Source organism: Etheostoma spectabile, unplaced genomic scaffold, assembly GCF_008692095.1.
Source record: "Etheostoma spectabile isolate EspeVRDwgs_2016 unplaced genomic scaffold, UIUC_Espe_1.0 scaffold00010085, whole genome shotgun sequence".
In the NCBI taxonomy this organism is placed as follows: domain Eukaryota; kingdom Metazoa; phylum Chordata; class Actinopteri; order Perciformes; family Percidae; genus Etheostoma; species Etheostoma spectabile.
In genome coordinates, this window is record NW_022603790.1 from 1 (window position 1) to 25028 (window position 25028).

The 25028-nt window shown below is 42.9% G+C and overlaps 2 protein-coding genes across 2 annotated transcripts; one reads left to right on the top strand and one right to left on the bottom strand.

Moving 5' to 3' along the window:
- Window positions 1-4: 4 nt before the first annotated feature.
- tbce (tubulin folding cofactor E) lies at window positions 5-8894 on the top strand (the record flags this gene model as incomplete). Its single annotated transcript, XM_032508954.1, has 7 exons — window positions 5-22; window positions 1002-1154; window positions 1471-1609; window positions 3586-3654; window positions 5996-6055; window positions 6167-6258; window positions 7740-8894. Coding segments are annotated over 7 exons (627 nt in total), but the record flags the coding sequence as incomplete, so codon positions are not given.
- Window positions 8895-10372: 1478 nt separating this feature from the next.
- On the bottom strand, window positions 10373-25003 carry LOC116679276 (nidogen-1; the record flags this gene model as incomplete). The annotated part of the gene is made up of 8 exons (XM_032508955.1): window positions 10373-11687; window positions 14517-14629; window positions 15082-15205; window positions 18519-18676; window positions 18987-19158; window positions 22424-22550; window positions 23406-23578; window positions 24745-25003. Coding segments are annotated over 8 exons (1245 nt in total), but the record flags the coding sequence as incomplete, so codon positions are not given.
- Window positions 25004-25028: the final 25 nt, after the last annotated feature.

Genomic DNA, 25028 nt, shown 5'->3' on the forward strand with positions numbered 1-25028 from the left:
GGATGACAACAACATCTCGGAGGTCAGCGGCTTTTATTAATGCTCAGACATGGAAAACAACAGCAGACCTGGAGCGGTCTAGACCTGCTCTATCTGTAAATTATAGAGCGGTCTAGACCTGCTCTATCTGTAAATTATAGAGCGGTCTAGACCTGCTCTATCTGTAAATTATAGAGAGGTCTAGACCTGCTCTATCTGTAAATTATAGAGCGGTCTAGACCTGCTCTATCTGTAAATTATAGAGCGGTCTAGACCTGCTCTATCTGTAGATTATAGAGCGGTCTAGACCATCTCTACCTGTAAATTATAGAGCGGTCTAGACCTGCTCTATCTGTAAATTATAGAGCGGTCTAGACCTGCTCTATCTGTAGATTATAGAGCGGTCTAGACCTGCTCTATCTGTAGATTATAGAGCGGTCTAGACCATCTCTACCTGTAAATTATAGAGCGGTCTAGACCTGCTCTATCTGTAAATTATAGAGCGGTCTAGATCTGCTCTATCTGTAAATTATAGAGCGGTCTAGACCTGCTCTATCTGTAAATTATAGAGCGGTCTAGACCTGCTCTATCTGTAGATTATAGAGCGGTCTAGACCATCTCTACCTGTAAATTATAGAGCGGTCTAGACCTGCTCTATCTGTAAATTATAGAGCGGTCTAGACCTGCTCTATCTGTAAATTATAGAGCGGTCTAGACCTGCTCTATCTGTAGATTATAGAGCGGTCTAGACCATCTCTACCTGTAAATTATAGAGCGGTCTAGACCTGCTCTATCTGTAAATTATAGAGCGGTCTAGACCTGCTCTATCTGTAAATTATAGAGCGGTCTAGACCTGCTCTACCTGTAAATTATAGAGCGGTCTAGACCAGCTGCACTAGGCCGCAGTCATCAGCTGTTAAATGGACTTGTATCTCATTGAAAGACATTTACTCAGCATCACTGATGGTTGTGGTTGTCTCTCTCTGTCACTGTCTCTCTGTCTCTCCCTGTCTCTGTCTCAGTGGCGTGTGGTGGACGAGCTGGCGAAGCTCCCCTGTCTGGTCCAGTTTTCGTGTAGCGGTAACCAGCTGGTGAGCAGTGACGGAAACCCCAAGACCGCCACGCAGATGCTGATCGCCAAACTGGGACAAGTGGTCCTCCTCAACCGCAATATAGTGAGCTCAACCTGTGTCTGTGTCTGTCTCTCTGTGTCTGTCTGTCTGTCTCCGTCTGTCTCTGTCTGTCTGTCTGTCTGTCTGTCTGTCTGTCTGTCTGTCTGTGTGTGTGTGTGTGTGGTGTGTGTGTGTGTGTGTGTGTGTGTGTGTGTGTGTGTGTGTGACAGGAATAAGCGAGTCACACTTTTTAAGGACAGCGGCAGTACGAACTAAAAGTAAATAGAAAAAGTATGAATTTGAAACTCTGTGTGTCTGTGTGTGTGTGTGTCTGTGTCTGTGTGTGTGTGTGTGTGTGTGTTGCCATGGTTTCCATCAGCTGCGGCCCGAGGACCGGAGGGGGGCGGAGCTCGACTACATCAAGATGTTCGGAGAGGAGTGGCTGAAGGCCGGGGGGGCGAGCCAGCTCAGCACCCAGTTCTCCAGCCAGCACCCCCGTTACCAGAGTCTCATCAGCAGTGAGTCACATCCACAGTCCAGTGTCCCTAAAACCAGTGTCCCTGTCCCCTGGCAGCGTCCTTTACACGCGTCCCTTTCATTGGCTAAGTGAGCAGCCACACAAGGCATTCTGGGAGCCTCGTGTTGCCTTCCCTTCCACTTCCGACTGGTTCCTCTGATGTTGACAGCTGACCCGACTGGTTCCTCTGATGTTGACAGCTGTACTGACTGGTTCCTCTGATGTTGACAGCTGTACTGACTGGTTCCTCTGATGTTGACAGCTGACCCGACTGGTTCCTCTGATGTTGACAGCTGACCCGACTGGTTCCTCTGATGTTGACAGCTGACCCGACTGGTTCCTCTGATGTTGACAGCTGACCTGACTGGTTCCTCTGATGTTGACAGCTGACCCGACTGGTTCCTCTGATGTTGACAGCTGTACTGACTGGTTCCTCTGATGTTGACAGCTGTACTGACTGGTTCCTCCGATGTTGACAGCTGTACTGACTGGTTCCTCTGATGTTGACAGCTGACCCGACTGGTTCCTCTGATGTTGACAGTTGACCCGACTGGTTCCTCTGATGTTGACAGCTGTACTGACTGGTTCCTCTGATGTTGACAGCTGACCCGACTGGTTCCTCTGATGTTGACAGCTGACCCGACTGGTTCCTCTGATGTTGACAGCTGACCTGACTGGTTCCTCTGATGTTGACAGTTGACCCGACTGGTTCCTCTGATGTTGACAGCTGTACTGACTGGCTCCTCCGATGTTGACAGCTGTACTGACTGGTTCCTCTGATGTTGACAGCTGACCCGACTGGCTCCTCTGATGTTGACAGCTGACCTGACTGGTTCCTCTGATGTTGACAGTTGACCCGACTGGTTCCTCTGATGTTGACAGCTGTACTGACTGGTTCCTCTGATGTTGACAGCTGTACTGACTGGTTCCTCTGATGTTGACAGCTGACCCGACTGGTTCCTCTGATGTTGACAGCTGACCTTACTGGTTCCTCTGATGTTGACAGTTGACCCGACTGGTTCCTCTGATGTTGACAGCTGACCTGACTGGTTCCTCTGATGTTGACAGTTGACCCGACTGGTTCCTCTGATGTTGACAGCTGTACTGACTGGTTCCTCTGATGTTGACAGCTGACCCGACTGGTTCCTCTGATGTTGACAGCTGACCTGACTGGTTCCTCTGATGTTGACAGTTGACCCGACTGGTTCCTCTGATGTTGACAGCTGTACTGACTGGTTCCTCTGATGTTGACAGCTGTACTGACTGGTTCCTCTGATGTTGACAGCTGACCTGACTGGTTCCTCTGATGTTGACAGCTGACCCGGCTGGTTCCTCTGATGTTGACAGCTGTACTGACTGGTTCCTCTGATGTTGACAGCTGACCCGACTGGTTCCTCTGATGTTGACAGCTGACCCGACTGGTTCCTCTGATGTTGACAGCTGTACTGACTGGTTCCTCTGATGTTGACAGCTGTACTGACTGGTTCCTCTGATGTTGACAGCTGTACTGACTGGTTCCTCTGATGTTGACAGCTGTACTGACTGGTTCCTATGATGTTGACAGCTGTACTGACTGGTTCCTCTGATGTTGACAGCTGTACTGACTGGTTCCTCTGATGTTGACAGCTGTACTGACTGGTTCCTCTGATGTTGACAGTTGACCCGACTGGTTCCTCTGATGTTGACAGCTGTACTGACTGGTTCCTATGATGTTGACAGCTGTACTGACTGGTTCCTCTGATGTTGACAGCTGTACTGACTGGTTCCTCTGATGTTGACAGCTGACCCGACTGGTTCCTCTGATGTTGACAGCTGTACTGACTGGTTCCTCTGATGTTGACAACTGACCCGACTGGTTCCACTGTCTCTCACGATGGTAACGATGGTAACGATAGTAACGATGGTAACGATGGTAACGATGGTAACGATGGTAACGATGGTAACGATGGTAACGATGGAGGTGGTCTTGTGTTTCAGAGTACGGCGCTCCAGAGGAAGGCGAGCTGAAGAAACAGGAACCCTTCGCCCTAAAAAACCAGCTGTTGAGTAAGTCCCCCGTCCGTCTGCTCTCGGATTGGCTAATAACTAAAACAGGCGGGTAATTAACATGCTGCAACCGGGGCTGCACAATTTGAGGAAAATATGCACGTTGTTGAATATCTAGATAATAGTGGTGTGCAAACATATCGATTTGAATTCAAATCGCTATTCAAGCGATTCAAAATCAATTCATTTTTATTTATTTATTGTTTTATTGTATGTCTACTGCAATCACATGATAGATGGATGGATAGATAGATAGATAGATGTATAGATAGATAGATAGATAGATGTATAGATGTATAGATAGATAGATAGATAGATGTATAGATGTATAGATGTATAGATAGATAGATGTATAGATAGATAGATAGATAGATAGATAGATAGATAGATAGATAGATAGATAGATAGATAGATAGATAGATAGATGTATAGATAGATGATAGAAGATGTATAGTAGATAGATGTATAGATAGATAGATAGATGATAGATAGATAGATGTAAATAGATAGATAGATATGTATAGATAGATAGATATAGATAGATAGATAGATGTATAGATAGATAGATGTATCATAGATAGATAGATAGAGTAGAGATAGATAGATGTATAGATAGATAGATAGATAGATATATAGATAGATAGATAGATGTATAGATAGATAGATAGATAGATGTATAGATAGATAGCTAGATAGATGGATAGAATAGATAGATAGATAATAGATGGATAGATGTATAGATAGATAGATAGATAGATTGTAAGATAGATAGATAGCTGATTATAGATAGATAGATAGATAGATAGATGTATAGATAGATAGATAGATGGATAGATAGTAGATAGATAGATAGATAGATAGATAGATAGATAGATAGATGGATGTATATATAGATGATAGATAGATGGATGGATGGATAGTATAGATAGAATAGATGGATGGATGGATGGATAGAGTGGATGTATAGATGATGGATGGATGGATGGATGGATAGATGTATAGATAGATAGATGAATAGATAGATAGATAGATAGATGAATAGATAGATAGATAGATAGATAGATAGATAGATAGATGATAGATGGATGGATGGATGGATAAGATTAATTCTCCATTGAAGGGAAATTCAATGTCCTAGTAGCTTACAGACATCACAACATACACATACATCATAACAGGATGTTAAAATAACAAATCCACGTGAATAATATGGATATGAACATTTCTACATTAGTGCTGTCAGTTAGACGCGTTATTAACCCGTTTTAACGGCGTCAATGTTTTCGCCGCGAGATTAACGTTCTTTTGTGCCTAGCGACTTTGTAGTTTTTCTCACATTCTTTTGCAACAACTAGTAAAATTAGAAAAACTACAACACCACCGGATCTAGGTAGACGAACAAATAACAGGCATGCCCCGCCCCCCCCCAGTTGCTGATATATACCACCTGATGCCCGAGCACACAGCTGATTCCCCCCCCCCCCCCCACCCCCCCCCCCCCCCCCCCCCCATATAAAATGATATATAAAAGATGTTTATATGTCATTCTGAGACAAATGCATGTTAATAAATGACAGTGTTGATGTTTCAAGTTCTAGGCTTTCAAACAATTCAATTCAATTCAATTTTATTTATAGTATCAATTCATAACAAGAGTTATCTCGAGACCCTTTACAGATAGAGCAGGTCTAGACCACACTCCAGAATTTACAAGGACCCAACAGGTCTAGTAGTCTCCTCCAGAGCAGCAACAGTGTGACAGTGGCGAGGAAAAACTTCCTTTTAGGCAGAAACCGCGGTCAGACCCAGACCCAGACCCAGACCCAGGTTCTTGGTAGGCGGTGTCTGACGGGCCGGTTGGGGTTAGAATGAAGAGTGGAAATAACAAAAATAGAAAAAATTAGTAGTTTGTAGCAGTTCTTTGTAGTAGTTCATGGCATAGCAGGACGCTGTGCGGCATTACAAGGCACATAAATGCAGATATAAATGTAAAATAAAATTATTATTTATTTATTATTAGTAATTTTCAAATGTCGCACCTGTCGGTACTGCCGACGTTGTCTTTGCTGTAATCCCGTCAGTAGCTCTATATTAGCCTACGTCACCTAGCAGACAGGTTTGGGGTGGGCACGCAGTGGACACACAACACAAACGCCACGGACACACAACACAAACGCCACGGACACACAACACAAACGCCACGGACACACAACCCAAACGCCACGCTCAGTGTTCCCTCCCCAGGTCAGATCCTCCGCTACATGCACACACAGGAACCTGAAGCTTGTTCCACATCATCCCGCCAGAGTAAAACGACTGATCTCTGGTCTCTCCTCCGCAGGGATTAGCTTTGTGTTTCCTGACGACGCCGACCGCAAGCCGATTGAGAAGAAACTTCCAGGTAAAAACTAAAAAAAACAAAGCTCTTTCCTGCTTTTCTCCTGTGAACTGAGCGGTTGTTTCCCCGGGAAACGCCCTCCAGAGGTGATGAAGAGTGGTTTCTGTCCTGCAGCGTCCATGGTGGTTCAGAAGGTGAAGGGACTCCTGTACAGACTGCTGAAGGTTCCTGCAGCCGACCTGAAGCTCACCTACACCTGCAACCAGGTGAGACAGGAGCGCTCGGTGGTGGAGCGGCCGCCTGCCAAGCGGTAGGTTGGTGGTTCGATCCCTGGCCCTGCAGTCCCATGTTGAAGTGTCCTTGGGCCAGACAATGAACCCCTAGTTGCCCCAATGCTGCACCATCGGAGTGTAGATAATATATGTGTGTGTGTGTGTGTGTGTGTGTGTGTGGGTGTGTGTGTGTGTGTGTGTGTGGGGTGTGTGGTGGTTGTGTGTGTGTGTGTGTGTGTGTGATGAGCAGGTGTGTAGATGTGGTGAGTGTGTGTTGATGAGCAGGTGTGTAGATGTGTTTGAGTGTGTATCTGATGAGCAAGTGTGTAGATGTGTGTGAGGTGTGTCGATGAGCAGGTGTGTAGATGTGTGTGAGTGTGTATCCGATGAGAGGTGGTGTAGATGTGTGTGAGTGTGTATCCGAATGAGCAGGTGTGTAGATGTGTGTGAGTGTGTATCCGATGAGCAGGTGTGTAGATGTGTGTGAGTGTGTATCCGATGAGCAGGTGTGTAGATGTGTGTGAGTGTGTATCTGATGAGCAGGTGTGTAGATGTGTGTATCTGATGAGCAGGTGTGTAGATGTGTGTGAGTGTGTGTGTATACTGAGACCAGCCCATTACATCTTGTGATGATAACAATACGTTAAAATGAGAAAACTACAAACGCATCAACATACTACGTCAACTGACAATACTGCAGTACATGTACTACATGGAGCTGAGTAAGTAGTCAGCTAAATGACTTTTTCAGAACGCTGTATCGTAAAGATACTTCTGTAAAAACAACTAACTCTAGAGATCTTCGTCGTGAAGGCTTTAAACGATGTTCTTCATGCTTGTTCAATGAACCGTACACAATTAATGAACGTGCACCTGTTGAACTGTCACAGACAATTTTCTTTTTTTAATTTTCCACATATGTTCTATATTTGTGGTATTTAACTTAATTAAACCATTTCTACTTTTTAAACTATTCTTACTACTTCAACATCTTCTTACTGATTTAAGCTATTTATCCAGTTTAGCTTTAGCATTTCAAGTTTTTTTTTACATTTTCTCCACATTTTTTTTATATTAGTGTTGTTATTTAACTTAACTACAATATTTTACTTTTTCGACTATTCTTACAACTTTTACTGACTTAAGCTATTCAACCAGGTTAGCTTTAGCATTTCAGCTATTCAGCATTTTTCAACTATTCTCACTACTTCAACATCTTCTTACTGATTTAAGCTATTTATCCAGTTTAGCTTTAGCATTTCAAGTTTTTTTTTAATTCTCTCTGCATCTTTTTTTGCATTAGTGGTGTTATTCAACTTAATTAAAACCATTATACAACTATTCTTACAACTTTTACTGATATAAGCTATTCAACAGGTTAGCTTTAGCAATTCAGCTATTCAGCATTCCCACGCACCTCCCTATTCCCCGAGACAACGTCCCGTACTAAAGTAAAGTTCCTTTTTCTTTTCCAGAAGGTGGGGACGGAGTTCGAGATTGACAGCGACCTGAAGACTCTACAGTTTTACTCCATAGAGGACGGAGACCAGGTGTTGGTGCGCTGGTCCTGACCCGGGACCAGGCGGTGGAGATCCGGCCGCTAGGTCCACAGCAGAGACACAGCAGAGACACAACAGAGACACAACAGAGACCGAACTTAACTTGTGTATTTGACCGAGACACAGACTCACACTGGATTGTGCGTGTCAGAAACTAAACTGCACCGCGTTCCTTCAGGACTCAGAGTCCTCATCGAGTCCCTGAGTGGAAGCTTCTCGTGGACTAACGGCGTTTTTCCACTGCGTGGTACCTCCTCGACTCTACTCGCCTTCTCTGTTTTTCCATTGCAAAACAAGTTTACTTTAATTAGGACCCCCCTCCGTCGAGAATCCGAGAGAGCTGAGGCGACACCAAAAGGTGACTGCTGATTGGTCGGAGAGAATCGTTTTTTTGCTTTCTCCAGCTTCTTTAGAAACTAAATGTGTCTCCTGGCAAACAGCCTCACGCCAAGAATCAAAGTCACCGCAAACCCCTCTAGCTAGCGTTAGCGTTGGCTAGCGTTAGCGTTGGCTAGCGTTAGCGTTGGCTGGCGTTAGCTAGCGGCTACCGACCGTTGACGTTAGCCGCTAGCTCATACTAGCAATTTCTATCCGACGACTATTTTGGACTTCATTTCATGAACATACAGTAACTTGTAGTAGTACACAATCGTGTGTGTATTGTTATGATTACAATGCGCCAAATTACTTTACGTTGCCTATTTATGTCTATTTCTCACGGCGTCTGTACGCCATCAACAGGGGGCGCCATTGTTGTTTATGTGTGTGTGACGACAAAACAATCTGGGACAAGTTCACGGGTCGTAAGTTACGGGTTTGACTGTCGGTCCAGGGCGCTTTCACAGGCAGAAGGTTAGGAAAACACGAGTTACTGGTCGAGGAGGACGGGCCGAGCCAAGCCGGGCCGAGCCGGGCCGGTACCGTGTTTTGGAAAAACGCCAAAAGTCTTTCAAGCGTGTTTTTAACTCGGCGACTAGCCGCCGTTTCAAAACTGACAATTGGTCACGCTTTCAGAATCATTTTAGTCGTCATTGTAAAACATTGTCACAACGAAATTAAAGTGCTACTCCTGATGCCTGGAAGTATAAATTCATACGCATGCACACACACACACACACACACACACACACACACACACCACACAACACACACACCACACACACACACACACACACACACACACACACACGAGGCGATTATTAAAGAACATGTTTCCGTCATATCCTCTCTAACCGGGACATCTTGGGACTGATCGGTGGGATGTCTCTGGATGACGACACGGAGAGACACTGGTGAGAGATAATGAGGTGTAACCATGGAGATAATGAGGTGGAACCATGGAGACAATGAGGTGGAACCATGAATCAGCCGATTTAAATAGCTCTCGTTACTGTGTTGTCAACCGGTAACTTCCTTTAATATTAGATGTGGCATTTTCTATTGCGGGGGTGCAAATGTTCCACCAGAACAGAAGTGCATGTCAAGACTATCCTATATGATATATAATATATATTATATAATATATATTATATATTCTATATACTACAAGATCATCTAAGCAGGTTATCTGTCTAAAATCAGGAATGAATGGACGGGGGTGGAGGGTTAAGTGAGGATTCTTTATAAAAACACGACAGGTTTTTGTTGTCTTTCCTTTTATTTTGGAGGGAAACACAGACCAGAGACCACTGATCCAGTCTTCATGGTAAAAACAAAACCCAATGAACCGGAGCGTGAACATGAGAAGGTCTGCACACGTCTCCACAGTCATCATCATCATCATCATCATCATCATCATCAGGTAGATCTCAGGAGACATAGCACCGTTACTAACATCAGAGGATACCGTCGGCATACCGGGAATTATTTACAAGTTTATATAAAACATACACTGAGAAACAGGATCGCCGTGGTGATACATGTCCAAACACAGCAAACGGCAGTTTTAGGGGAAAGAAAAGACATTTTATCATAAAAGGATTCATATAATATAGACTAATGTTCAGAATGGTAGTTTTATTTTACCAATGAACAACTTCTAGGTTAATTTAAAGGTGCCCCCCCGATCTCATGACTTTGGTCTAAGGTCTATGTAAAAGCATCCAAAGAGCACCATGGCATGGGACCTTTAAAGGTGCCCCCCCCCCCGTATCTCATGACTTTGTGGTAATGTCTGAAGTCCTACCATGGACTCTGTAACTTGGTTACCGTGGTTACCTTGTTTCGAGCCGTTCTAGCGTGGTATAGAAAGCTGCAGGAAGACTCAGCTCCATTTGGGCCAGTTCTCATTAATATTCAACCAACTAAGCTGCTGGACTCTGATTGGCTAACAGCTAGCCAATGAGAGCCTGGCTATCATCATCCTTTACCCAGCTCATGAATATTAATGAGCTCAGGCAGCTGACGGCAGACTGACCAGCTGTTGTGATTGGCCTGATTTCTTCTCTTATTTCTTTTCAGTGGATAGAGCTGACACACACACACACACACACACATACACACACACACACACACACACACACACCACACACACACACACACATACACACACAAACACATACATACACACACACATATACACACACACATACACACATACACACACACATACACACATACATACACATACATACACACACACACACACATACATACACACACAAACACACATATACACACACACATACACACATTGTAAAAAACTACAAGTAAAAATGGTTTTATGTGGCAGGGCACCTTTAAAAAAAACTATTACAAGTTAACAAGAAGAACATGTCCGACAGTTTTATATCTAATTACAGTTTGATATACATATATACATGTGTATATATATATATATATATATATATATATATATATGTATATATATTATACATGTGTTATATATATATATATATGTATATGTATGTGTATATATGTATGTGTGTTTCATATAAAATAGCATTTCTCAGTCAGATTATCTTTCTTTCAGGTAAGAATCCAAGTTGTTGATCATCAGTAGAAGACTAGAGGTTGGATCTGATTGTCTCTCGCAGTTTTCTTTCAGACACATTTATAATGAATCACTTTAAAAATACGGTTAAACACACGTTTGGTACGGTTTCCACTGATTATCTGGGGAGTAAACGCGTCTTTGGTCCCCCTGCCGTGTGTAAAGCTCCCTGGACTTTAGATCTGGTTCGGATCCCAAACAGATCATCATCTCCTGAAGTGTGACGTTGTAAAAACAGCTTTAAATGCCCAAGAAAACAAAAAAGAACACGTAACACTCTTAGAACGATCGTAGAAATGTTCAATTCAAGTAGGCACTTGTAAAAAAAAAAGAACTTTCTTTTACCCTCCTGTTGTCCTCGGGTCAGATTGGACCCTTTTTTTGAAATGTTTCTATATTACAAAATTTGGGTTTCTATCAACCAAATAGTAAAAAAAAAAAAAGAACATGGACGGTTCCACGCGACGCTCTTTACGAGTAAAATAACTGATCAGTTCACTACTTTCATTGAATTTATAAAAGAAAATAGAAAAAAAAGGTACAAAAATGACGGAAAAAGCTTAAAAAACGTGAAAAAAAAGTGCAGAAAATTCTGCAAAAAGTGACAAAAAGTGTGAATTTGCACCCAGTTAAACTAAAAGGTCGACAGGTCGACAACATGAGGGTTAGTGTGTTGTTTCTGTTCCCCAGAGACGGGGTCGTCTCCACGCGTCACGGGGTCGTCTCCACGCGTCACGGGGTCGTCTCCACGCGTCACGGGGTCGTCTCCACGCAGCGGCCGGCGGCGGCGTCCGGGCAGCGGCAGGTGAAGCCGCCGAGCCGCGGCAGACACAGGTGGGAGCAGCCGCCGTTGTCCAAGCAGTAGTTGTACACTAAAGGGGACAGAGACAAGGGGACAGTGTTAGGACGTCACCACCCCTCTGAGGACGGAAGACAGACGCAGAACGCAGATTTAAAAAGAGACGTTACGTTACATTTCATATTAGGCATTTCTCTCTCTCTCTCTCTCTCTCTCTCTCTCTCTCTCTCTCTCTCTCTCTCTCTATATATAATATATATATATGTATATACTTAGCATTTGGTAAACTCATTTCAAGCCCTTAAACAATTCACACACACACACACACACAGAGAGACACACACACAGACACACACCACCAGAGTCCCCCTGGGGGACACGTACCCCCTGCAGTCCTCCAGAGTACCCCTAGGGGGACACATACCTCCATTTAAGAAACACTGACTTAAGTTCTACTGTGGCATGTTAGACTTTTACATCTGGGGAGACTCAGAGCTCGCTGGAAGCCAAACAGAGCGGAGTTCATCTTCTAGACTTCAGCAGGGTTTCATCTGAAACGAAGACCTTCCTGTTCCCATGTTCTTGTGTCTTAGTTACAAATGGGAACAAAAATATTTGAAACGGGTCCAGCACTGAGAACGCTGCAACCGACAGCCGTGAACCGGGCTGTAATGTAACCCTGCAGGACAGATGTTCAGCATCAAATCCCCATCACCAACCCCACCAGACTCCATGTAAATAATCACTACTTTTAGCCTGTATAGAGCAGCATATCTCCACCAGACTGCATGTAAATAATCACTACTTTTAGCGTGTATAGAGCAGCATGTCTCCACCAGACTCCATGTAAATAATCACTACTTTTAGCGTGTATAGAGCAGCATATCTCCACCAGACTCCATGTAAATAATCACTACTTTTAGTGTGTATAGAGCAGCATATCTCCACCAGACTCCATGTAAATAATCACTACTTTTAGCGTGTATAGAGCAGCATATCTCCACCAGACTCCATGTAAATAATCACTACTTTTAGCGTGTATAGAGCAGCATATCTCCACATGTAAATGGGTGAATTAAGAGTTTATTCCAACCAGACCAGAGAGGTGATTGTGGGAACAGTGGAAAGATGAACCAAGACGGCTTTTGGTAGTTTTATTTAGTTTCTGTCCACTTTGAATGAAGTGTGTTTTACGATGATAAAAGTAGTGATTATTTACACGGAGTCTGGTGGGTTTGGTGATGGTGATTTCGGGGCTGTTTCATGTTAAACTAAAAGGATGTTACTCTTTCACTAAAAGCTCTATCTCTGTAGATATCCATCCCATAATGTTGTCAGACACTTAGAATAATAATCTGAGTCCGTCGGCAGCCACAACACAACTTTTAGTGGACCAAAGTGCAAGTTTAACGTTACGTTGCATCTTGTTTCTCTCGCTTAATACTGGACCGATGTTCCCATGAGTCACTTAGACACAAAAGTTTGGTTTTAAAAACCAAATGGGACAGACCGTGACAACATTACAGAGGGAAGTGATCATGAAACATGTTGCCAAGTAAAACATCCTGGCTGCGGCTTTAGGAAGCGGATCAACAGTCCATCGTTGGCGGCTGAAAGCCGTCAGTGTTGCATGAATCCAGCAGGTGGACGCTCGGCTCTGCCGGCTGAATAGTCGGGGGCTCAGAGCCAGCTGTGAGTCTTCATGTGCACAGCTGGCTGCCCCCCCCTGAGGTCTCTTCACCCGCAGTTCCCACGCTTATATACCTCCACATGGTATATACATCTGGAATCAGTTACCCGGGTCACAGAGGACAGCTGTACTCCCTGTGCATCGCACGGCTCTGATCTGAGCTGCTCTCAGGCCACATTTACACCGCTGCAGTTTGGTTTTCAGGCATTTCAGTTGTGAGCCCAAAGTAATCTCATTGTTTTTATCTCCAGTAGAAGAACAAATCTCTGTTTTAACTGACAAAAAAATGTCTATACATCACATTGGTATGTCTTTTACTGACAAAGCAGGCGAGCTTGAAATTAAACAGAACCGCCTGTACAGAGCAGCATATCTCCACCAGACTCCATGTAAATAATCACTACTTTTAGCGTGTATAGAGCAGCATATCTCCACCAGACTCAATGTAAATAATCACTACTTTTAGCGTGTATAGAGCAGCATATCTCCACCAGACTCCATGTAAATAATCACTACTTTTAGCGTGTATAGAGCAGCATATCTCCACCAGACTCCATGTAAATAATCACTACTTTTAGCGTGTATAGAGCAGCATATCTCCACCAGACTCCATGTAAATAATCACTACTTTTAGTGTGTATAGAGCAGCATATCTCCACCAGACTCCATGTAAATAATCACTACTTTTAGCGTGTAAAGAGCAGCATATCTCCACCAGACTCCATGTAAATAATCACTACTTTTAGTGTGTATAGAGCAGCATATCTCCACCAGACTCCATGTAAATAATCACTACTTTTAGCATGTATAGAGCAGCATATCTCCACCAGACTCCATGTAAATAATCACTACTTTTAGCATGTATAGAGCAGCATATCTCCACCAGACTCCATGTAAATAATCACTACTTTTAGCATGAATAGAGCGGCATATAAACAGAAAACACATGCTCATCACATCTCCAAAAGGAATGGCTTTGGTGTAGGACCTTTAACAGTTTAAAATGCGTAACTGTATAACACACAGTTATAGCTGTGTGTTATAACTGTTTGACTGTACGTACTGCTGTCCCTGCAGCCATGTCGGAGTTCTGATCTCGGAAATCTCCTTTTCCATAAAAAATGACTCAAAGTGATTATTGAGAACTAGTTTTAGATAATAATAGTAATAGTTAATAATAGTTAATAATAGTTAATAGCAGCCTGTGCGTACCTTGTGGACACCGGCTCGGCGTGGTGGTGATGCCGTACAGCCGAGAGCGCTTCTGTGGCAGAAACTCCTCCGTCTCCTTCTCCGAGTGGCGGTCCACAGAGACCACCGCCTCCCTGAGAAGAGCCCCCCCCCACACAGAGATGTTACATCGTCATGGTAACAGTGCGGTTAAACACAATGTGACAGCAACGGAGCCGAGAACAGCAGCGCTGTTCATGTTTTAGTTATCTATTAAAACCTGCACATCGTCAGACTCTTCAGTTCTGTACGTCAACAACTTTACACAATACTCTCATTTTCTTTACCACTATCATTAGTTATTATTAGTATTTTTGGGGCTTTTTGACGATTGTGCAGCTGTATACAGGAAAGCGAGGGGGGGGGGGGGGGGAGGGGGTGACGTGCAGCAAAGGGCTGCGGGGCGGATTTTAATTAGACCAAATCAGGGATGTTCACACTAGAAAACTCACATCCAGAGCCAGACATGAAAAGTCAAATATCTTTTTTTAAGATTATTTTGGGGTCGATCAGACCTTCACCCTCCTCTAACTGCGTCAGGTGTTACCTCCTCCAGTCGGTGTAGTACAGCTTCCCCCCCAAGGCCACCAGAGCGAACGGGTACTGGATCCCTGCCACGATCCGCCTCCTCAGCCGGCGGTGGGGGTCCATGCACTCCACCTTACGGGTCCCTGCACCAATCAAACGGTCCGGCGGTCAGTAACAGCGAGGATCACATGACACACACAATGACACACATGACACACACAATGACACACATGACATACACAATAGAACACATGACATACACAATGACACACATGACATACACAATGACACACATGACATACACAATGACACACATGACATACACAATGACACACATGACACACACAATGACACACATGACATACACAATGGAACACATGACATACACAATGACACACATGACATACACAATGACACACATGACATACACAATAGAACACATGACATACACAATGGAACACATGACATACACAATGGATCACATGACACACACAATGACACACATGACATACACAATAGAACACATGACATACACAATGGAACACATGACATACACAATGGATCACATGACACACACAATGACACACATGACATACACAATGGAACACATGACACACACAATGACACACATGACATACACAATGGAACACATGACACACACAATGACACACATGACACACACAATGACACACATGACATACACAATGGAACACATGACATACACAATGGAACACATGACATACACAATGGAACACATGACATACACAATGGAACACATGACATACACAATAGAACACATGACACACACACAATGGAACACATGACACACAATGACACACATGACACACAATGACACACATGACATACACAATAGAACACATGACACACACAATAGAACACATGATACACACAATGGAACACATGACACACACAATGGAACACATGACATACACAATAGAACACATGACACACACACAATAGAACACATGACACACACAATAGAACACATGATACACACAATGGAACACATGACACACACAATGGAACACATGACATACACAATAGAACACATGACACACACACAATAGAACACATGACACACACACAATAGAACACATGACACACACACAATAGAACTCATGACATACACAATAGCACACATGATACACACAATGGAACACATGACACACACACAATAGAACACATGACACACACACAATAGAACACATGACACACACACAATAGAACTCATGACATACACAATGGAACACATGATACACACAATGGAACACATGACATACACAATGGAACACATGACATACACAATAGAACACATGACACACACAATGACACACATGACACACACAATGACACACATGACATACACAATAGAACACATGACATACACAATAGAACACATGACATACACAATGGAACACATGACACACACACAATGGAACACATGGCATACACAATAGCACACATGATACACACAATGGAACACATGACACACACACAATAGAACACATGACACACACACAATAGAACACATGACACACACACAATAGAACTCATGACATACACAATGGAACACATGATACACACAATGGAACACATGACATACACAATGGAACACATGACATACACAATAGAACACATGACACACACAATGACACACATGACACACACAATGACACACATGACATACACAATAGAACACATGACATACACAATAGAACACACGACATACACAATGGAACACATGACATACACAATAGAACACATGACACACACACAATAGAACACATGACACACACACAATAGAACTCATGACATACACAATAGCACACATGATACACACAATGGAATATATGACACACACACACAATGGAACACATGATACACACAATGGAACACATGACACACACACACAATGGAACACATGATACACACAATGGAACACATGATACACACAATGGAACACATGACACACACACACAATGGAACACATGATACACACAATGGAACACATGACACACACAATGGAACACATGACACACACAATGGAACACATGACATACACAATGGAACACATGACACACACAATGGAACACATGACACACACAATGGAACACATGACACACACACAATAGAACACATGACATACACAATGACACACATGACATACACAATGGAACACATGACATACACAATGGAACACATGACATACACAATGGAACACATGACACACACACAATGGAACACATGGCATACACAATAGCACACATGATACACACAATGGAACACATGACACACACACAATAGAACACATGACACACACACAATAGAACACATGACACACACACAATAGAACTCATGACATACACAATGGAACACATGATACACACAATGGAACACATGACATACACAATGGAACACATGACATACACACAATAGAACTCATGACATACACAATGGAAACACATGATACACACATAGAACACATGACACCACAATGACACACACTGACACACACAATGAAACACATGCACACGACATAATAGAAACAACATACACAATAGAACACACGACATACACAATGGAACACATGACACACACACAATGGAACACATGGCATACACAATAGCACACATGATACACACAATGGAACACATGACACACACACAATAGAAAACATGACACACACAAATAGAACACATGACACACACACAATAGAACTCATGACATACACAATAGCACACATGATACACACAATGGAATATATGACACACACACACAATGGAACACATGATACACACAATGGAACACATGACACACACACACAATGGAACACATGATACACACAATGGAACACATGATACACACAATGGAACACATGACACACACACACAATGGAACACATGATACACACAATGGAACACATGACACACACAATGGAACACATGACACACACAATGGAACACATGACATACACAATGGAACACATGACACACACAATGGAACACATGACACACACAATGGAACACATGACATACACACAATAGAACACATGACATACACAATGACACACATGACATACACAATGGAACACATGACATACACATTAAGCAGAATCCTGGACTCACCCAGGACCTTAGAGTCCTGCATTTTTGTCTTTTAGTGTAACCTTCTCATGTATCTGCTGGTCCGAGGGTCTAATAATTATTACTATTGTATAATTATTATATAATTTATATATATATATGTGTATTATAAACATTTTAAAAACAGCAACAAAAAAATACTAAGGAAACTAATTCCTGATTAAAATGATTGCAGACCTAGAACACTCTACTTGAACTTAAGACTTTTAAGGCCTAAAATTTAGATTTTGACGTTTCAGTCTCCGTGGAAACCAGATCAGATCATAAGACATCCGGTTCAGGTGTGTCTCACCTGCGTCGGCCCAGCACAGCTGCTGGTCTTCCAGGTCAAAGGTCAGGCCGTTGGGGAGCCCCAGGTCGTCTTTCACCAGGACGGTCCGGTCCGTCCCGTCCATGTTGGACATCTCGATCTTGGGACTGTCTCTGTCCCAGTCAGCCCAGTACAGCCGCCTGCAGCAGGACACACACCGTTAGTGTAAGGAGCCCCCCCCCCCCTGCTGGAGATCAGATATAATGCAGCTTTAAGGAGTCTCCCCTGCTGGAGATCAGATATAATGCAGCTTTAAGGAGTCCCCCCTGCTGGAGATCAGGTATAATGCAGCTTTAAGGAGTCCCCCCTGTAGGAGATCAATATAATGCAGCTTTAAGGAGTCCCCCCCCCCCCCCCCCCCCTGGACGTTAGAGGGAACGCAGCATTTTCCTCCCCAGTCAGAGAGATAACGCTGCGTTGAAGCCGGCGGCTCTGGGACTGAGGACTCACCCGTACGCCGGGTTGGTGACGATGGGTCGAGGGTTGATGAGGTCTGTGTCGAACAGGACTCGCCGCTGGCTGCCGTCCAGTTTTGAAACCTCCACGGTGTCTCGCATGGAGTCGGTCCAGAAGAGGAGGCGCGCCACGTGGTCGATGGCGATGCCTTCAGGACTCTGCAGCTCTGAGGACGCCAGGGACAGACACAGTTTTATAAAATGTAATCATAACATTTTATTTGTAGAACACTTTTCATTGTTGAATATTAACTTGAAAATGCATTTCCAGCAGAAAACAAATACTTGTCAATGCTGAAAAGCTACATTGCTAAAGCTAAACTGGACTGCTAGCTTAAATCCGTAAGAAGGTGAAGTAGTCACACTCAGGTTTATATTATTATTGGAAATTCACACACGCACAAGTACACACAATATACTGCATGAATAATGCATATAAATCAATTGTAATGGGTTGTTATTGTTCAATCTTGCTGTCTGTTATTGAAGTTTTCTGTCTGAGGAAAGGTGCAGTGTGATGGTGTAAGAGGAGCAGCAGCTGGTTCTCAGCTGGAATCAAGCCCTGCCCTGGCTTTGAAATAGTATGTCAAAAAAGTCCTATTATAGTATGTTGAAAAAGTCCTAAAGAAGTCCTAGTATAGTTGTCAAAAAAGTCCTAAAAAAGCGATTTTATAGTATGTCGAAAAGTAAAAGTATAATATGTCGAAAAAAGTCATAATAGTATGTTGAAAAAAAGAGATAAAATGTCAGTATGGTATGTTAAAAGTCATAAAAAGTCATAGTATAGTAGGTCGAAAATAGTGATAAGTCATAGTATAGTATTTTAAAAAAAGACTGAAAAAGTCATAGTATATTAAGTTGAAAAAGAACATAAATAAATCATAGTATAGTACGTCGAAAAAAGTGATAAAAGAAATAAAGAAAAACATTTGTATTTATCATTTGTGTATTTACTGCATTTTACTATTCTCCAGTGCTGCCGACAGGTTTTGAACTCGCAACCTCAGACCTCCAGGTAGACCACCTGGGGTTTATCACACGGAGATATTTGGGAAACTGTCTTTGGTTTGACGTATTATTTATACTTAACTTGAGGACAGAAAAGGATCGTCATAGTATAGTATGTCTAAAATAGTAATAAAAAGTCTTCGTACAGTTAGTCAAAAAAGTGATAAAAAGTCTTCATATAGTATGTCAAAAAAGTGATAAAAAGTCTTCATATAGTATGTCAAAAAAGTGATAAAAAGTCTTCGTACAGTTAGTCAAAAAGTGATACAAAGTCTTCGTACAGTTAGTCAAAAAGTGATAAAAAGTCTTCGTACAGTTAGTCAAAAAGTGATAAAAAGTCTTCATATAGTATGTCAAAAAAGTGATAAAAAGTCTTCATATAGTATGTCAAAAAAGTGATAAAAGTCTTCATTAGTATGTCAAAAAGTGATAAAAGTCTTCGTACAGTTAGTCAAAAAGTGATAAAAAGTCTTCGTACAGTTAGTCAAAAAGTGATAAAAGTCTTCGTACAGTTAGTCAAAGTGATAAAAAGTCTTCGTAGTTAGTCAAAAAGTGATAAAATCTTCGTACAGTAGTCAAAAAAGTGATAAAAAGTCTTCTACAGTTGTTTTTAAAAAGTGATAAAAGTCTTCATATAGTATGTCAAAAAAGTGATAAAAAGTCTTCATATAGTATGTCAAAAAAGTGATAAAAAGTCTTCGTACAGTTAGTCAAAAAGTGATAAAAAGTCTTCGTACAGTTAGTCAAAAAGTGATAAAAAGTCTTCGTACAGTTAGTCAAAAAGTGATAAAAAGTCTTCGTACAGTTAGTCAAAAAAGTGATAAAAAGTCTTCGTACAGTTAGTCAAAAAGTGATAAAAAGTCTTCGTACAGTTAGTCAAAAAGTGATAAAAAGTCTTCTTACAGTTAGTCAAAAAGTGATAAAAAGTCTTCGTACAGTTAGTCAAAAAAGTGATAAAAAGTCTTCGTACAGTTAGTCAAAAAAGTGATAAAAAGTCTTCATATAGTATGTCAAAAACAGTCATAAAAAGTCTTCATATAGTATGTCAAAAACAGTCATAAAAAGTACAGTATGTCAAAAACAGTATTATTTATTCGTGTAGTATGTCAAAAACTGATAAAAAGTCATAGTTCGTTGAAAAAAGAAATACATATTTTTTTACTTATCATTTGTGTATTTACTTGATATTTCTATTCTCCAGTGCTGCCGACAGGTTTTGAACCCCCAACCTCAGACCTCCAGGTAGACCACCCGGTGTTTATTACACTGAGATATTTGGGAAGCCATGGCTTTAGTTTGACGTGTTTATACATAACTCGAGGACAGAAAATGAAAGTCATAGTATAAGTAAGTAAATATGTAAGTATGAGGAAGAAAATGTAGTAATAATATTACCATGACTTGTTTATTGATACTTTTATGACTTTACTATGACTTTATATTTAAACATATATTTGACTTCTTTATTTAGATTTTTAGACCTAAAAAGGATTTCCCTTTGAAGGGATTGAACACGCGACCTTCAGGCAGATCACCCGGTCTTTACCCCACTGAGCTTTACGTTAAGATTGGACAGATTTGTCCAAAAAAAGTCCTAAAAATGTCAAAGTATCGTATGTGGATAAGTCAGGGAGAACGTGCCCGGGGAAAGGTTTTTATATCAGAAATATGTGGAAATATTCCTGTAAAGTACCGAGGAAGGTTCCCAACAACGCTCCTCACGCGGTACAGTAATCATCAGGTCTCTGCTTTCACTGGATTTGGGTTTTATGTCAATTTCGTAGAATTTGGAGAAAAAACAACTGGTAAAAGAACTTTATAAAAAAGTGTGAAAAAGAGAAAAAATTTCAATAAAAGTGACAAATATAAAAAAAGCTGTAAAAATTGGGGGGAAACCCACGAAAATTTCAAAAGGCTCAGATATCTGTCTCCTTTGTCTCCTGTGTGTGTCTCCTATGTCTCCTGTGTGTCCTGTGTGTGTCTCCTATGTCTCCTGTGTGTGTGTGTCTCTTATGTCTCCTGTGTGTCTCCTGTGTGTCTCTTATGTCTCCTGTGTGTCTCCTGTGTGTCTCCTATGTCTCCTGTGTCTGTCTCCTATGTCTTACATGTCTCCTGTGTGTGTGTCTCTTATGTCTCCTGTGTGTGTGTCTCTTATGTCTCCTGTGTGTCTCCTGTGTGTCTCCTATGTCTCCTGTGTCTGTCTCCTATGTCTCCTATGTCTTACATGTCTCCTGTGTGTGTGTCTCTTATGTCTCCTGTGTGTGTGTCTCTTATGTCTCCTGTGTGTCTCCTGTGTCTGTCTCCTATGTCTGCTGTGTCTGTCTCCTATGTCTCCTGTGTGTCTCCTATGTCTCCCTCCTATGTCTCCTATGTCTTCCATGTCTCCTGTGTCTGTCTCTTATGTCTCCCGTGTGTCTGCTGTACCTGTAGTGATGACGGGGACAATGTCTCCTCCAGTCAGACTGGCTCTGCTGATGGACGGCCCCGTGATGTCCGTCCAGTAAACCATCTTGTCCACGCAGTCGTAACCCACGGCGATCACCACCCGGTCCTGACAGGTGGCACACGCTCAGATTCAGCCACGGGGGACAGGACTGAGGACAATGTCTCACTGCAGTCATCTGACAGCTTTAGTTACTAGTTCCTTTACACAATCTACATTAAGATTGCTGCACATTAAACACATGTAGTTCATATAATCTGATATTTTATTATAAAGTAACCATAGCAACAATGTAACGGCTCCAGGTCCAGCTGAGATGATGATGAAGATGATGAAGATGATGATGATGATGATGATGATGATGAATCCTTCTTTTCATTCTGAAAGAGTCTTTGTCGCCTTTTCTGACGCCAACGGCGACCTTTGTGTCCGCTGCTCTGCACCCAGACGTATGACATGAACTGCGATGTTGTGTGTGTGTGTGTGTGGTGTGTGTGTGTGTGTGTGTGTGTGTGTGTGTGTGTGTGTGTGTGTGTGTGTGTGTGTGCTACAGTGTTGGAGCCAGCGGGGGGATTGTTCCCGCCGACATGAAGTGGCTGAGAACACGTCCTCTCTCTGTGTTCAGAGCCCCGACTCAGCAGATTTGACCTCGTATGGTATTCAGGTCAAATGGACGCATTTCAGATTTTTAGTTTTTTTTTTTTTTTTTTTTTCTTTCTTAGACAGACAGTGGACAGACGTTAAGGGGGACGACACGTAGCAAAGGGCCGCAGGTCGGACTCGAACCCGGGCCGCTGCAGGACTAGAACCTCAGCCGACACGGGCGAGCGGACTACTGAGTGAGCTCACACACACAACACACACACACACACACACACACACACACACACCCACACACAGAGGCAAACACACACACACAACACACACACACACACACACACACACTGAATTGCGGGGTCTTACGGGAGTTTGCAGCAGAGGTCTGGCGTCCTCCTTCCGGATGTTGTCCCCGTCCAGAGGGACGAGCTCGATCTTCCCCCGCTCGAGCGAACAGCAGGTGTGTTCCCGGGGCAACGGGCGCACGCCGGGCCGCGGGGTCGGGCCCACCGGAGCCGGCGTCACCGCCTGGTCGATGCCTGCAGAGGGGGGGGGGGCACCTTACTTTACTGACCTCAGCACGACTGACTCTAACACCGGGGGGGGGGTTGGATTTCACCAGAACACCAGAATATCGTTGTCATGATACTCAACAACGTTATTAAATATTTTCCTCATATAGTGCAGCTCTGACCTTATTATTGGGAATGATGATGATTAACCCTCATGTTGTCCCCATAATGTCCCCATGTTGTCCCTATGTTGTCTTCATGTTGTCCCCATAATGTCCCCATGTTGTCCCTATGTTGTCTTCATGTTGTCCCCATAATGTCCCCATGTTGTCCCTATGTTGTCTTCATGTTGTCCCCATAATGTCCCCGTGTTGTCCCTATGTTGTCTTCATGTTGTCCCCATGTTGTTCCTATGTTGTCTTCATGTTGTCCCCATGTTGTCCCCATAATGTCCCCATGTTGTCCCTATGTTGTCTTCATGTTGTCCCCATGTTGTCCTCATGTTGTCCCCATGTTGTCCATGTTGTCTTCATGTTGTCCCTATAATGTCCCCATGTTGTCCCTATATTGTCTTCATGTTGTCCCCATGTTGTCTTCATGTTGTCCCCATGTTGTCCTCATGTTGTCCTCATGTTGTCCCCATGTTGTCCCCATGTTGTCCCCATGTTGTCCCCATGTTGTCCTCATGTTGTCCTCATGTTGTCCTCATGTTGTCCTCATGTTGTCCTATATCAGTGTTGTTTTTAATTCCCCAAAATAACATGATTGATTCCAACGCTCTTTGCCAAGTACAAATCTCTACTTTCATTAATTTTGGGTCTTATTCTATTTTATAACATTGTAAAACAAAGTGAAGTGTTGTTGAAATAGTGTTGAGTAAAAGTTGACATATTCCAGTCTGTGATTATCATCAACATCCATTCCTTTAATTTTAGTCTAAATAATTCCTAATTTCTGCTTTTCTAACTCAAACATTAGGTATAATTTCCTATAAATGAGGTTTATTGACCATAAATTCTAACGTAACTAAAACTAAAGTTAATAAGTTAGTGTTACGTAGTGTTGAATGTAAACAAAAGTGAAAAACGTTGAAAAATGCATCAATAAAAGTGTTGATTTCCAGCTCTGACGTGAAGACGACACGAGGGTTCAACAGAGACCACCATGCGGTCCTACTGGGTCAGGTGACTCACACAGGGGGGTGCTGCCGGGCCCGGTGCGGGTGTTGGGGACCTCCTGTCCGCTGGCGTCCACGCACCAGCACTGTCCCACAGCGGCGTGGCACTGCGTGGGCTCGTAGGCTCCGTGGCGGGCGCACTGCGGGACGTAGCCCCCGGCAACCGGCCGCGGGCGGAGGAAGGAGAAGACGGAGGAGCTGGAGGAGGCGGTCTGGACGCTGTCTCGGTGGCGCTCGCACGCCGTCTTCTCACGCTCTGGGGACCGGAGGGGACAGAGTGACACAACAGCAACAACAACA